Source organism: Microtus ochrogaster, assembly GCF_000317375.1.
Source record: "Microtus ochrogaster isolate Prairie Vole_2 chromosome 6 unlocalized genomic scaffold, MicOch1.0 chr6_random_2, whole genome shotgun sequence".
In the NCBI taxonomy this organism is placed as follows: domain Eukaryota; kingdom Metazoa; phylum Chordata; class Mammalia; order Rodentia; family Cricetidae; genus Microtus; species Microtus ochrogaster.
In genome coordinates, this window is record NW_004949095.1 from 7593245 (window position 1) to 7609308 (window position 16064).

The window sequence follows — 16064 nt, forward strand, 5'->3', positions numbered from 1 at the left end:
TCTCTCTCTCTCTCTCTCTCTCTCTCTCTCTCTCTCTCTCTCTCCTCCCCTTTACCCACTCATTCCTTCATTCTATAAGCAGCTATTGACTTTCTGCCTTATGCCAGGTACTAAAATCAACTTTAGAGCTGTAAGAAATATGACAGACATGACCACGACTTTCATTACTAGATTAGAGGAGATGGGAAAGCCAGTCAAAGGCAAAAGTACTTGTGGCTAATGGAAAGGTCTATGGGCAGAGCACTGATGTGGAACTGACTTTGACAAGTCAACTGAGGTGGGGGGGGGGGCAGGAGACCTAAGGTGAGTACAGCGGGGTCTTGTGGTTGAAGCAGAGAGTTAGGACGAACTCAAAATGGAGAGCTGACTAAAATTTTTCTAATCTTGGGTAATGACCATCAATATTATAGAAAACACTGTTACGTAAAAATTATAAAATATACAAATTATTTGATAAACTTCACATTTCTCTCTCAGGTGAGTACCACAATGTCAATTTCACAATAGAATAAAGGTTTTTTTTCATTTGTTTGATCTCTATTAAATCCAGAAGAAATGATTTATTGATTTTTAAAAGAAAAATATGTTTTAAAATGCCACTTATTTGCAAGGTGTTTGAAAATAGATGCGGAGTCCACATATAGTTCCAGTATGATTGTATTTACAAACAACCATTCTGAGAAGAATCAATCAAATGCTCAGAAACCTCATGGAAAGATAATAAAGTGGAAAATAATGCTCTACCATGAAGTCGGTTGTTACTTATTTTCAGTGCTCAAAGTCTACAACTTATTGCTCATCAACTGAATACAGATGCATCCTAAGGTTTTGTTTTGAGTTTTCAATGCCATAAAATCTGAAGCGAAAACAAATACATTCTGAGCAGAGTGACTGAGTCCAGAAACACAAAGCTAGCCAAGGCTTTCCTTTCAAACTCCCTGTATTTTCCCTGAATCTGGCTTTCCCTCAAGCCAGGTTGGAGAGTGTGTTCTTGCCCAGACTGTAGGTAGAAGTCTATCTAGACTCAGATGTCAGAGGGAGTTTGTTCGACACAAAATACTTTCATTTGCAGGAAGATAATAACCTCCATCTTGCTTTTCTTCCTCATTTGATTAGCAGGAAATCCTCGGATGTCCTTGACCTAAGGTTTGAGTCATTTTTATATGCCACCTCTTTGAGAATCTTTGAAATAAATATCCTAAGACATCTGTGACTTCAGGTGTAAACTTTTCCATGTAGGTAGGAGAGGTAAAAATAACAGCTATTTTAATGACCTGGACTTGTATGGGAATATAATGTAACTAAAGAGGCCAGTGGACTTCCAAGTTCTCATTGTGGAAGGACAGTTTATTTAGCTTTCTAGACATATGCCTTAATCGAATACAACAATCAGTTTTTTTTATTATGAAGAGGTTTTATACTTCTACTTGGTAGCTGACCATTGAATAGAGCTTATACAGACTTCAGACAAATTTACGCATAGTAAGCTTGTTATTATTGTTACAAAATCTTATTATGTAAAACACTACATACAAATACTGCATGACATTACATCTTGCATACTATTGTTTACATGATAATCTACAATTAATTAGTAAGTCACAGCAAAGCGTTATAATGCTTGTCACCAATTCGGGTTATGGGAGCAAAGAAATCATAGAAGAGAACTCGAGGCCTGAGAATCCTCTCCCCTATACAGGAGCAAATTGCCCCTGATGGCTGGAACTTATCACTGGTAACCGGTTACTAGAGAGGACATCAGGAGTCACTATGTCTCCACAGAGGTAACGGTCTACTGAAGCAAGACTAGAGACACAAAATAGACAGATTTAGACAAATTAAAACCTTGTTCCTAGCTTTCTACAAGTTAAATGTTTTAGAAAAATAAACCGAAGATACCTTTGGTTGAGTGTCTGGACTCTAATATATGGGAAGTTAATTGTTATACACGAACCTAAGAAATGGCCTCGTGAGAAGAGCAGTTAGAGGATCTGCAGTCACCCACTCAGCTCCATCACTGTTTTCACTTCTCTGGACCTTGGCTTGCTCATCAGACAAATGGGTTGAACCTAAATATTTTCAATGGGTCACTAAACTAAAAGACAACATATATTTCTTTGTTAAAATTCAGTTAGATTTGAGAATCTAACAGCACTTTGCTGGCATGTGGTGAAAGGTGCTATGAATAATCTTATTTAAATTTATTTAATATTTAAATAATTATATAAAATGTGTGAGGGTTGTGGGTTTGTTGTCTGTGCTTCTACCAAACACAATAATCTTATATCTGGGTTCTTAGTAGTGACTCGGGAAACAGTCCCTTGTAACGATGCTCTTCAGACCTCTGGTCAGCTAGATATGGACTTGGGCTAGTTTCTTGTTTTCAGTTTGTGAAGCGAGGATGGATCTAGACACAGGCATCCACTTGTTCCCGTTCCATCCTTTGAACTTGTGAGGGATCAGAGAGCTTTAGTGTCTACGGGTACAGCTCATCATAGTGACTGCAGCCTAGGGATCTCTCAGCTCTGGGGATGTAGTCTGGGATGTTGTACTCTATTGAGATAGCTCACGAGATAAAGAGCTTGCTGCACAAGAATGAAGACCTGAGTTCATGTCTGGCACCCACCGAGAATTCAAGCACTATGATTCTCTATGGTGAGATTCTGTGACCCGACCCAGCACAAGGCAGGGCAAAGGTAGAAGCATCCTGCGGGTTATCGATCCCAACAGTCTAGTAGAAACAAGAGCTTCAGGTTCAGTGAAAGAGCCTATCTCAAAAATAAGGTGAATAGCAAAGACAAAAGACCCCCAGCATTGACTTCCGGCCTCCACACATGTGTGCCCACCATGCACACATCCTGCCCCCCCCCATACAAAGAACATAGACTCTGAATTAGTCACTGGGGTTCCATCCCAGTCCTTCTAACCACACAATATATGACCTTGAACAAGTTATTTGACCTTCATGCCTCATTTTTTTTTCTAACAACAGTCAGGAAACTCTACCTCTTAGAGATAAAACTGTAGAGTTTTTTGAACAACTGTCTGATACCAAGCAAACACCCATTAATGAACAGCTGCTATTGTTTTATTATTGTGTGATATGGGCAATGAATCTACGGGCTGGATTTTACTGTAACCCTGTTGTGACCATCTGTATGCATAATTAGTAAGGAAGGGTGGAGGGGCTCAGAAGGAACTGAGTGTGAGCGAGAAAGATGGTGGGTGTTTAAACCATTCCTCGGGGATTGATGCTTATGTCGCTCTTAAGGCTCTTTAGGGAATAAAATTACCTCTGGCTTTCAGTGGCCTAATTCAATGTCTGACAACTTCTCTCAGTTGGGAAGTTATTCCTTCCGTGTGGCTTAATTACCTATTGTTACAGCTTCAGTTTGCGGTGAGAGAAAGGATAGCCCATCTGACTGTGCCGTGCAGATGATTGACGGCTCTTCTGAAAACTACTGGGTCATACAGAGATGCTTACCATCAGTGGATCGCTTCAGGGCTTGGGTCTGTACAGTGGAGTACAGTGTCCTCTAGGCAGGGTTCTTCTCTGTGTGTCTGTACTCGAGATCCTACTAACTGCTACCTGCTCTGCACTCCGTACTTGGTTTTGTACGTCCACCCTGTGTAACTAGAACATGTCTACTCTGTCTGCATTTGCATGAGAGACTGCACCAGAAGAATGCATCCTCAAGAAAAGCAAGGAAAACTTGAAACTTGAAAAATTACATACCCAACTAGCCTCAGGTCTTGGTCTATTACTTAACAACGGACTCTACTGTGTGTTTAGCTACCTCCTCTTGTGGCCTTTTTGAACACGGTAGTGTGTATGTGTGTGTGCTTATATGCATATATGTAGGCAGATGGCGAGAAATTGAGGATAGCCAGTAAGATTTGCTGGGAAACTGTGCTCATAAATCCAGGGAAAAAATCATTGTAAAACTGGAAAAAGGGGAAACTTTGCATTTGTTTGGGGGAATATTCTTAAGCCATCTCCACATGGGTGGGCCCATGGGAAATGATAGGGACTTTTTAGCTCTATGAGATACAATAGGTTGACCGTGAATGGAGCCAAGGTTAGGAGAAGAACCGTTTGGTACACCTTGACTTAATGAAGTAGATTTGAAGGGATATTAACCTAAATGAAGGAGTGAGTGTGACTGGGTACGGGAGGTTGATTTCTGTGGAGTGCTATAGAGGAAAGAGCATGGGAAGTTCCTTCACCTCTTCAAACCCCAGCTTGGGCTTGTCACCCTAACAAGCTTGTTCAGCTCACTGAACCCTGCATCCCGAATCCTCATCTCCAGTAGACAGCTAGTACTGCCCTGACTTGTAAGGACTGGCCTTTGAGGTGGTGGCCTCTGGAGTTTGGAAGGCTCATCAGGAAACTCCTCCACCAACCCGATTCTGGGTTATAGTACCAGCCCTTTCCTCCAGGGCGGCAAACAAAACTGCGTTCCTGCTGGCCCCCTGCCCCGTGTCATGTGCAAACCAGCAGGGTTTCTTCCCACAGCTTGTGCTCAACTCTGGTGGGGGTAGATGTATCGATGGTTTTCCCTGCTAGGCCAGTTATTTTGGTGGAGACATTTAAGGTCCCTCTGAGCTTGGTCCTGATGCTGTGTGATGTATTGTGCTCCACGCTTTACATCATTCCTTCACTCAATCCTTAGCAGCCACCATGAGCAGTTTCGTGGCAGGTTCGTTGTACAGACAAGGAATCTGAGTTTTGGCATGGATAGGACTCATTGATTCATGGGTTCATTGTGAGGCTCTATCTAAGATTGATTGTTTGGATATGAGATGAATCTTGATGCCATTCCCTGCTGGCCACTTAAAAGAAAGCCCCAAATCAGCTTTATGTGTAGCACATCTACAAAAACAAAACAAAAAACAAAAAAACCAAAAACAAACAAAAACAAAACCTTTTCCCCCACGTCTTTACCTGAAAACCCAAATCTCCATCTTCTCCAACCTCTGTCTCAAGTATTGGCTAAGCCAGATGCAACTAGATTCATTGAAATGATGCACTAACCACACAGTCTCGTTCTTTCCCCTCGTTAAACGCCAGTGTCAGCAGTCTCCCTTTGTTGCTGAGGGATGCTTACTATAAGTGCTCAGTACATTTGATTGCATGAGTTAATGAATGAGTGTGGACGGAGTTAGCAGATGGAGCAATAACACTGCAGAGTGCTCACCTTCCTTTGTGGAACTATCTGATGTCCTGTCTTTCCAGGGTGGCATGATCGCTCTGCTGCTATCCATCTTGTGCCTGGTGATGATCCTGTATACTCGCAGGCGCTGGTGCAAACGTCGTCGCGTGCCCCAGCCCCAGAAGAGTGCCAGTGCGGAGGCAGCCAATGAGATCCATTACATTCCGTCTGTGCTGATTGGCGGCCACGGGCGAGAAAGTTTGCGCAATGCCCGAGTGCAGGGACACAACTCCAGTGGCACCCTAAGCATCCGGGAGACACCCATCCTGGATGGCTATGAGTATGACATCACAGACCTGCGTCACCATCTGCAGAGGGAGTGCATGAATGGAGGGGAGGACTTTGCCAGTCAGGTCACACGTACCTTGGACTCTCTTCAGGGCTGCAATGAGAAGTCTGGGATGGACCTCACACCAGGTAGGAATGGGGGAAGGGGTGGCTCATTTAGCCCTTGCTCAGGTAGGCCGGCAAGCAGCTAGCTAACAGATAGTTTGTAGCAAAATGTACCGATGCCTTTCCTCAAGTGGGCAAAAATAACCTTTTGCATAGACTCCACCCCACCTGAGGAGTTATTAGCAATTAATGGCTCCTGGGAGAAGAAAAGCCAGTTTTCTTCATGAGTGTGAACCTGGTTGGTTGTCTTGCTCCTGTGGACAGTCCTACACCCATATGCATGTAAGCAAGCACCAACTGGACTTAATAAAAATTTCTATTAAGAGGACATTAAGTCTGTGGGAGAACATAGGAGCAGTAGGAATGGGACATGAGGGGTGGGTCTGATCAAAATACATTGTACACACTTGTGAAATTCTCAGACTTAATAAAACAAACACCCTGTTTTCTTAGACAGCTGGGCTGGTTTTCTAATCCATGAAATTAGAAGTATAGTATTAGCATAAGTTGGGTCCACTTCCACTTCCACCCAGTACTGGGAGCAGAGAGATGCCTTTAGGTGTGGTAGAAGTGTTCTAGAGCCTCTAAGTGTATACTGGGAAGCCCCCTAGGAAGTGAGGTGGTGGCCTGGGAAACTAACCCGGCGTGACCTCTTTGTATATCACATATTTGCACAGACAACGGAATTCTTTAGTGACAAGGAGGATCCTCAGCTGCCAATTTCTCGTTTCATTTTGTTTTTCTCCCTGCCTCCTCAGATGGGGGCTTTGAGTCTTCTAATTACGTGACTTTGCCCTGCTTCTGTGGTCTCTACACAGGATGCATTTTCTTTCCAAGAAAATGGAAGACTGCAATCAAAGCATCAGATCTTAGATGCTAGACATATCTACAGAGACAGTGGCTAGAAGAGCCTTGGCCCTAACTCAACAGAACAAGATCAGGGTCAAAAACATGCAGAGAGGGAGGAACGGTTCTTTTATGATAGCCTACGTCTCTCCCTTTCAAACTGCTATGAATCAGTACATCTTGAAAGAGAACACCTCAACAGTGATCCTTCAAGGCACTGCCCAGTACCTTCCTCTTTGAGGAAGACACATTTGATATTGCATACTGCTAAAGATGCACAGACTCTGGGAGAGGTGGCAAAGGTTAACATCACATAGTGGGACATGGAAATTCTACTTGGCATCTAGAAGATGGCCTGTATCAATAATCATTTCTTAATAGGACTTAAAGTCTGAGAACTTCAATGTCTGAGAACTTTGAAGTCTGAGACTAGAAAGGAGGAGTCTCCAACATGTATGATATTCCCCATAGCGCTGGGCAGAGTACCAAGGCCATGGACTCCACATACGGTACTTGGGGGTTCAAATCTAAACTCCTTTAGGGAGCAGACAGACCACACAGATGTATGCAGTAGCTAGAGTTCAGTCATGAAGGAACGGTGAAGACCGAGATGAAAGAGGGGCCACCTTCTGTCTGAAGGCACATAGATTCTCTCTCTCTGCTAAAACCTTGTGCTGGTCAGAGGAAAAACCCTGCATTCTACATTTAGCCAAAGGCTGACAAGCAGTGACATTATCAATATGGAATTAATTCGATTGGATTTCCAATTGTAATCCTCTCTTAACGTCATAGTCCCTAGAAAGCAGAGAGGAATGTCTTAGCTTTCACCCGCCTCTCAGTTTCTATGTTTCTCGCGTCAGCGCCCTGGGCCCATCTACCCAGCTCACGTGGGTTTTCTCACTTTCTTTCATGCTTTGCCTGTTCTCTTAAGGTTTTCTTCCCCCTTTGTCTTGACTTTACCTTATACAGGAAGTGACAATGCCAAGTTGTCCCTGATGAACAAGTATAAAGACAATATCATAGCCACGAGCCCCGTGGATTCCAACCACCAGCAAGCCACTCTGCTCTCCCACACCTCCAGTAGCCAAAGAAAAAGGATCAACAACAAAGCAAGAGGTAGCCATGTCTAGTTCTAAGTCTGCGGATGGGTTCCAAACTGTGGGGAGAGGCAAGGTCATTAAACCATCTTCACATACTGCCACACACAGCTACAAAGGCACAGTCTTCTGGAGGCCAAATAAAAGCTACTTGCCACAAAATATAAGAGTGGAAATCTTTTAATTAAACATCTTTATGAACATGAGTAGTTCCTAGGAACTAATTGAACAAGTGTGCAAAGATGTGTGTAAATGGCTGTTTACCATATTTAAACAAACCGAAAATTGGAAAAGATTTAGATGCCCACCAACAGGGAACTGGTTAACTATCTGGCACATCTGCTAATGTCCAGTGACCTAGCATGCACCCATTTAAAATGATCGTATAGATCTTTATTTGTTAATATGGAGAGCTGCCCTCCCATATACTCAATGGGGAAAATGAGATTATGATAAAGATATGGCAAATTTCATTTCAAAGGGAGATTAAAAGCTCTTTACCTGCTTCAGTATCAGAAAAAGAATGAGAGTATATGGGTATATATTTATCAAATGATCAAAGTATGTGCCTATGATTTAGAGGGCTTGAAGGAATGCTCCCTGCTCTCATGGCTATCTACCTTATTTATTCTTTTTGTATATATGTACATATTATGGAATCAGTGAAAACTCAGAGGTTAAAAATGTCTTTCCTGTTCTGATGTAATTCTGGTCTCCTGTTAACCTGAGCAAAACATTTTCCTTCTTTTCTTCTCCACCCCTGACCTCTCCAAATCCTCTTTGACAAGCAGATGTCAGACAAGCCCCTCATCACAGAGCCATGTTCTGTATGGAGACTGGAGTGTCATCAATTGCTCTCAAAACTGCTTGCTTCTCCAACAAACTTAGACACTGAGAAGCCCTAGCCCCTCAGCTGCCTCTCCTAGACTGTCCATGGACCACTCTCATTTTTATTGACTTTCCAATTAGACCTCACCCTATGACTCTGCATTGCAAAAAGAGAAAATGTCTACTCTGATTCTCTATCCATTTCAGCTGGTTCCGCCTTCTTGAACCCTGAGGGGGACTCTGGCACTGAGGCAGAAAATGACCCGCAGCTGACCTTTTATACGGACCCCTCTCGGAGCCGGAGGCGCAGTCGAGGTAAGAATGATGGAGCGGGTGTGAGCATGGTGCAGGTGGGGAAGGCAGGGACCATAGAGGGCTCTGTGCACTCAAGCCAGCATCACCAGGAAGAAGGCTTGGATTGCAGTGGGTGCTTGCTCCCAGGAAGAAAGAAGAGCCTACAGTCCAGTGAGAGCGAGAATCATCTCTCCTAGAAAATGGCACTCTCAAACAAGTTTCCAAGTTGTTTGAAAGGCTGTTTCTTGGTCAGAAGACTCTCAATTCCTTCTGGAAGACTTGGCAGTCATGTTTTGCTATTCAGAGAGACAAAAAAAGTGGGTGAAGTTTGTTAAATGAGTAATCGGCGTACTCCTCATCAATTCAGCTGCATTGGTCTTGGGATCGAGCTGGGATAGAAGGGTATAGCCAGTAAAGGAATTATCTAGGAGTTTTCTTTAACCTTTAAGTCTCTACTCAGTACAATCTTGAGACCTAAGCCTCCAGACCCCTCATTTCTCCTGGCACAAGTTAAGGAAACTGATTTGTTCTTCACATTGGCTTAGTTGTGCTTCTGTGCAGTCGCTGTATATATACTGCAGACTCATCCTTAGTGACCTCAGAGATGACTCTCGGTGCTGTAGGCACCACTGTCCACTCCTCCTGGTGTTGCCATTACCTCTGAGGGCGCTCTACAGCTGAACAACAATGAACTTCAGCATCTACTTGCTGTGTGGTGTTGCATAAGGACACAGCTCCTCTGAGCATCCCTTCTCGCACAGACTGGATGACTTACTAGTAACTCATACATATGGCTTCTGTGAGGATTACATCCTTTGTTTATTTTGGCAACTGATAAAGTATATGAAATCACCATTGCTGCTTGCAGATCTTTCCCAATGTAGTCTACAGCTTTTATAGAACCCGATCTTGGAATATATTGAACAGACTCCCCTTGAGATACTGTGGAGGATACATGAATGGCATCAACAGTGTCCACTTTGTGTGGACAGAACTCAGTAGCGTTTCCAGCCAACACCTATCTAGTAGCTTTCAGAACATACATTTTGACTGAGTCCTACCTCTATTCAAGCTCTCTTCACACAGAATACATTCTTCCCAGAAACTGCAAGAAATAAGGCATTTTCATTCTGTATTCCAAAGTCTGTAGGCTTCCCAACCTTTAACGTTTGAATTTTTCTTCCTATTTTTTTTTTCTGAAGAGCCAGTGGGGCTCTTAATCGTCTACCTGTAAATGTTTCCTTTTCCCTGAAGTGGGAATGCAGGTGACAGTATCTCCCTCTCCCTTGACCCTCAAAACGTTTTATAGAACAGACACACGATCTAGGCTGTATCAAAGTAGGCGTGTCTTACTCCACTAAAGACTTACTGGACAAGGTTCCTGGTGATGAGTTAGTTGCTTTAGAGCATAAAATGATTTGTTTCTTTAAATTCCAAGTCCCTGTAATGCATCAACTGTCTACTGCTATTAACTAAACTATAAGTGGCTCAGGGGCGGAGCAGCCCTAATTATTTTTACAAAGTGCCTACTAAAGGATTTTACCTATAATGCATGTGTGTAAATGCCTGCTTAATTGGACTGGATACATCAATCAGACCAACAAAAGCATCTTCTAACCTACCTCCTCTGGGTCAGCCTCTGTGATAGGTAGTGGAAACAAGAAAACATGGCACAATGATAAGGCTTCCTGTAATAATATAAATAAATAAAATGAGTACTCAGAAGCGATAACACTTAATTCCACATGGCAGCAATAGGAGGCAATAAAGAAGAATTAGAACTGAAATATAGGCAGTGCATAGAATGTCTTGAAAAAGAAGTCTTGGGTAAGAGCATTTCAGTAGAGGAATGCAGTACATAAAAAGCTCGGAGGACTCCAAGAAATGTGGTTGTCAAGGAAGTGAGGGAGATGGCAGCTCTAGCCAGGGTATAAACATAAACATAGAGAGAAGGTAGGGGTGAAGCCAGAGAAGAAGCTAACTACCAAAGCAAAGACGTGCCAGGCTATTGTAATTGCGCTTCCTTCTGCAAATGAATAGGAAACCATTGGAAAATTCAAAGGCAGGCAGGGATGCTAGATTGTGGGTTGATGATGCACACAGAGGAAAGGGACAAAAATATCTGTTTCTAGTTATTGCAATCACAGGAGAGCAGTGGCAAGTGCCTGCAAACAGGGATGACATAGTGCACTAAGAGCTGTAACAGCAGGGTGCACTGAGGGCTACAGGGGCAGGGATGAGTGAGAATCTGTTCTTGAAGGTTTCAGGGAAGTGTTTGCGGGAAGTTATTGTTTGAGCTGAGTCTGGAAGGGTAGGTGTGGACTGGGATGACAAGGTGACAAAATGGCCTTCTGTGGAAAGGAGATAATATGAGCAGAGTCACTGGCATGGAAGGAATGGTCTGGTGAGAAAGCTGAGAAACAGCTTTACTACGGTAAAGTCTAGGGTGCATGCTTGTGGGTGGTATAGAAAAGGAAGCTGAAAGATGGGCAGAATCCAGGAAGTTGTGACCCTGTTGTGACATCAAGTCTTGGACTGCTGTGTTAGCTTGTCACTTGTGCTATGTGGAGGTCTCCTCTTGAGGCAGTAGAGATGCTAGCTGAGAGCCAGGGGTGTATCTATGAGGGGGAGACAGATACTCCCCAGAATCCCAAGGTAAGATGAGAGAATGGATATGAAAGTTTAAACAAAATGAAGACACACACACACACACACACACCTTGGCGGTGAGAAAGTGTGTCCTGTGAGCAAGCTGGGCATAATGAAGTTGTTTGAATTGAGAACTGGACAATGGAAATAGGACAGGAAGCTGGGTTTTGAGAAACGTGACAGGTATAATTTGGTATTTCGGTGCCAGAAGGTATTGACTATTTATTGGTGGATCTGCTTCTGAGGCTGGGCTGGGTGGATCTTTAAGTTTGAGGAATTGGACTCCATGCTGAAAATATCCCAGTGTGAATAGCACCTTTCCAACTCACAAGAACCAGAGGTTATTGGCAGCCTCTGCATTTCATCCTCCCAACAGCCCACTCCAGAGTCCCTCGGGAGAGCACACACACTGATAGATGGGTGGTCTTGAAACCCACACTCATCCCCGTGTTTCCTAAGAGCAGCAGTTCCAAAGGCTCTGTCCTTTATAGAGAGTTGGCTCTGGATTCACTCTGCAGCCTCTTATGACAGCTACTTCATGAAGCCTCAATTGTTATTCAATGATGTGAGCCCTGTAGAACTCTGAGCACAGGTACCTGACACATAATGACCATTTCGTAAGTGTTAGCTGTCACATTTAGGGCCTCTCCTTGAGACTTACTTCCCTCTTCTGCAAAGTAGATAGTCCCTCTCCAGGCTCACAGGTGTGTATTATTACCAGAAAATAATGTACAAAGAAACTTAGCACAGTTTCCTCCCCTAACTGGACTTACATTACTACTAATAATAAATATTACCATAAATAAGAAAATTCCAGGAAAAACTATACATTCCATCGCCTTGCTTTCTCACCCTCCCACATGTATCCTGCCTCCAAGTGCCATCCCCTTCATTATCCCTCTGCTTGCCACCACTTCATCCAAGAGCAAGAGAAAATCCAGTCCCCCCAAATGAGCAAAGTAAGCTCTTGCATTTCCATCCCTTCCAGTGGTGTCTGGATGGAGGAGAGGATTCTGGTGTGACAGCATCATTGCACACCATAGAAGAAGTGCATGCTCTTCTTCTGGGGGAGGTTCCTCCTGGAAGCCTGGGTTTACACTGAGGGAGCCTGGCTTTAGAGCACCCTCTGCAAACAGCAACGGGATTGCACTACAGCGATTAAACTATTTTGCCTCCAAGAATTTTGAACTCAGCTAGGGAAGCAGAGGGAGAGATGTCCTCTTCGTGTCCTCTTGTGAGTCTGATCCAGTCAAATCATAGAGAATATGCACTCAGCTCAGCACTACTGACCTTGAAGGCCACCAGGTGGTCAAGTTCACTTTCTCTTCAACAGGTGATGTCCCCAATGAAGCTTCCTGAGGCCGCATAGTGGAGATATTTTCTGATGGCTGGGAGTTAGGTTTGCCAGACACGCTTGTTTGCCAGTAGAAGGCCGAGTCAGACAGTCGGGGCTGGGATTTTTACCACCGTGTCCTGTTTTTGTCTTGCTTTCAGTGGGCTCTCCCCGAAGTCCTGTGAATAAGACCACCCTGACCCTGATCAGCGTCACCAGCTGTGTGATTGGCCTCGTGTGCTCCTCTCACGTCAGCTGCCCTCTTATTGTCAAAATCACCCTTCATGTCCCCGAGCACCTGATCGCTGATGGTGAGCTCATTCCGCCGAGAAGATGACAGCTTCTTCAGTCGGCAGTTTTTAGGCTGGGCAGAGGACAAACCAAACAAGGGCCACTGTCGTGGGGAAGAGGGATGTGCTCCAAACATAAAGGAAGAGGATACAGATTGTCCACCGATGACCTAAGAAATTGAGCTAATAACAAACTGAATGGGTCATCTCCGTTTCTCCACAATCACAGAAATGCAAAGCACACTGGCTCCAGGTGGATAGATGCCACAGTCCTTTAGTGCTCGAGGAAGGAAAAGCTAACTGGGGCAGTCGAGGTGTGTAAGGCTCAGCCATGCTTTGGTTTGCTTTACCAAGGTGAGAGATTCTGAGAGTCCCTGAGTCATTTCAACCCAAAGCACCTAATTGACTTGTTAATGTCTGTTCTCTGGTTGCTGCAAGGCTGGAAGCAGGTGGGGATGTTTACAGCATCCGGGGACCTGCTATTTCAGGGCACACCATGACAGGCAGTGGGTCACTGTTACCTGACCCAGTGCCAACACCTTGTAGCTAAGTCTGATGGAGCCATGCCATGGTCACCACAGAGCCACTCTGTCCCTCTATCCCCAAGGAACACTCCAGCAATATGGGACGAGGCATAGCAATAGGGGAGGATATAGCTGGAAGGTTTAATATCTCTGACCTCCCAGCAGTCATTGTGAAGGCAGAACCTCCATCTGCCAGTCCCTCATACTAGTACTAATGGTAGGCAAGGGCTGGTGAGTGTAATGGTCCTGGATTAAGACACGCTCATCTCTGATGACTTGCGCCTATGTATTGTGTGTGCATCGGCAGACACGTTTCTTCTCTGTCACCCTGTAGGGAGCCGCTTCATCCTGCTGGAGGGAAGCCAGCTGGATGCCAGTGACTGGCTGAACCCTGCCCAAGTGATTCTCTTCTCGCAGCAGAACTCCAGTGGGCCCTGGGCCATGGACCTCTGTGCCCGGCGGCTCCTGGACCCTTGTGAACACCAATGTGACCCCGAAACTGGTAGGCGGGAGCACCGGGAAGCGGGTAACTGTCAGAGAGAGCATGCCTTTTGCAATCACTCCCTTGAAACTCAAATCATTTCTCCCAATTCCACTGCCCCCTTTCCATTTCATGAGTAGACCGCCCATGGATATCACCATGTGCTGAGCCACTGAGTGTAAAAACCTGCAATAGTCTGGCAGGAGCCTGGACAAGATCTTAATTGCAGCCTTATTATAAAAAGGACAGTTTGGAACAACCTCCATTGCCCATTTTGTCATTATCTACCTACTGGGACTAGCCATTTTATAATTGCAAAATTAATTCATGTTTATTATAAAAGTAGTATAGAAGGAAATGATAATCATCTGTATTTCTGTCTTCTAGATAAATCACTTTAAAACTTTTTATGTCCTTTCTTTCCATCACTAGCCAATGCATATTTTTAAAAAGATTTCCTGAAAGCATAGGAAGTCTAGCTGAGTTTTCCTGAATTTGTATCCTTAATATTCCATCGTATGAATTTTCCATAATCATAATCCTCAGTAACATTTTAATGGCCATTTGCTGTTGCATTGGGCATTTGTATCCCAGCTCATTTAAACAGTCTCATTACTTTAAAGTTAGAAAGCTCTCAATTTTTTGTTTTTATAAGTACTATTAAAACAAACCTCTCCACAAGGAAATGTAGGGCACATGGGACATTATTTTTCTTCCAATGAATCTTAGAGATAGATCACTGCACAAAGGCTGTAGACGTGTTTAAGTGTGTTACTCCATAAAGCAAGACACGGGTAGTTCTGAGGAAGGCTCAGATTCAGGTGGTGTAAAGTGTGGCTGCTGCCTTACCCTCGGGAGCCTGGGTCTCTATGCCAGAAAGATGTATACTTGCGTGGCGGGAAAGGGTTTACTCTTCTGGTTATCACGGCAGAATATCTAACAGAAGCAACTTAGAGGAAAGAGGATCTATTTTGGCTTGTAGTTGAATGGAACACAGTCCATCATGACAGGGAAGGCTTGGTATATGGGGTTTTGCCTGTGATGGAGGGGAGTGGTGGCGTGGCTTATCACATCTTTATGGACCAGAAACAAGCTCTCACTGGAAATGGAGCTGGCCTAGAACCTTTAAACCTCTTCTCCTATGGCCCTACACCTGCCAGCTAAACTTCCTGTCCAAAAGTTTCCACAGCCTTCCACTGCCACCAACTGGGGACTGTGTATTTAAACACGGAAGCCTATAGACAAAATTTCACATTCAAACCATAGTAAGATGTTCATAAAGAGTGGCCTCTAGACAAAGACCATTTTCAGGAACTAGAATATCACAGGTAGAATTTCCCTGGAGAAGTGGTGTAATACTATGCAATAAAGGAAGGAGTCATGAGCCAAATCCTCAAGATCTTTGTCTACCATGTTTAACTCTGGAAAGAGAGGCAGGGTGTTCAGCAAGGACTTTCTACAGATGTGGCCCAAGATATACAATGTGCATTTTTGGTACTTTATTATTAAATCTCTCTGAGAAAGTAGCAGGTAACTGTGACATCTAAAGTTCATGTTCTTAGGTTTTAAACTTATTTTACGTGGGCCCATGACAGAGATTCTAGGTCCCCATATGGAGGAGAAAGTACAGCACTTTCAACATCTGATGTCTAAGACGGTGCTTACTTGCCGTTCCTCCTACGCTGTCAAGGCAAACACCAAACCAAACAGATGGGCTGTGTACCGTGCCCAAAAGCTAGCGTGCTTGGAAGAAATTAAAAAGAGCTTGTCTCAGAGGTGGGAACTCTCCATGAAGCAGAGCTGGCCTCTGATACCCTTGTTCTCCAGCTGGTTAGGATTAGGAGGATTTGGGACAATCTTAGCTGTTAAACTCACTTCTGAGAGCAATGAGAACTCCAGAGAACCTAGCATACTTCCTTTTTGCCTTGAAAGGAAATAAAGGGCCCACAGTTACACGTGGAAAGGCGGGGACTGGGTGTTCTATGCTTGGGAGGGTTGGACACCAACCACCTTCTTACCTTACCTAATGTTTGATTATCTGGGCCTAATTTGCCCTAAGTCCCTTGGCTACCTACAAGGAGAATTTGTCTATAACCTTTCATGAAAGCAAGCAGAA

General features: G+C 44.0%; 1 protein-coding gene across 2 annotated transcripts in view; it reads left to right on the forward strand.

Moving 5' to 3' along the window:
* Astn1 (astrotactin 1) overlaps window positions 1–16064 on the forward strand; it is a 346089-nt gene that overhangs the window by 161945 nt on the left and 168080 nt on the right. Inside the window, exons 3-7 of one of the 2 annotated variants that reach the window (XM_005363931.3) lie at window positions 5237–5630; window positions 7422–7568; window positions 8585–8692; window positions 12815–12964; window positions 13802–13993. In XM_005363931.3, coding sequence (XP_005363988.1) covers window positions 5237–5630; window positions 7422–7568; window positions 8585–8692; window positions 12815–12964; window positions 13802–13993 — 991 coding nt within the window. The remainder of the gene's footprint in view (window positions 1–5236; window positions 5631–7421; window positions 7569–8584; window positions 8693–12814; window positions 12965–13801; window positions 13994–16064) is intronic. The other variant, XM_005363932.3, reaches the window with a different exon arrangement.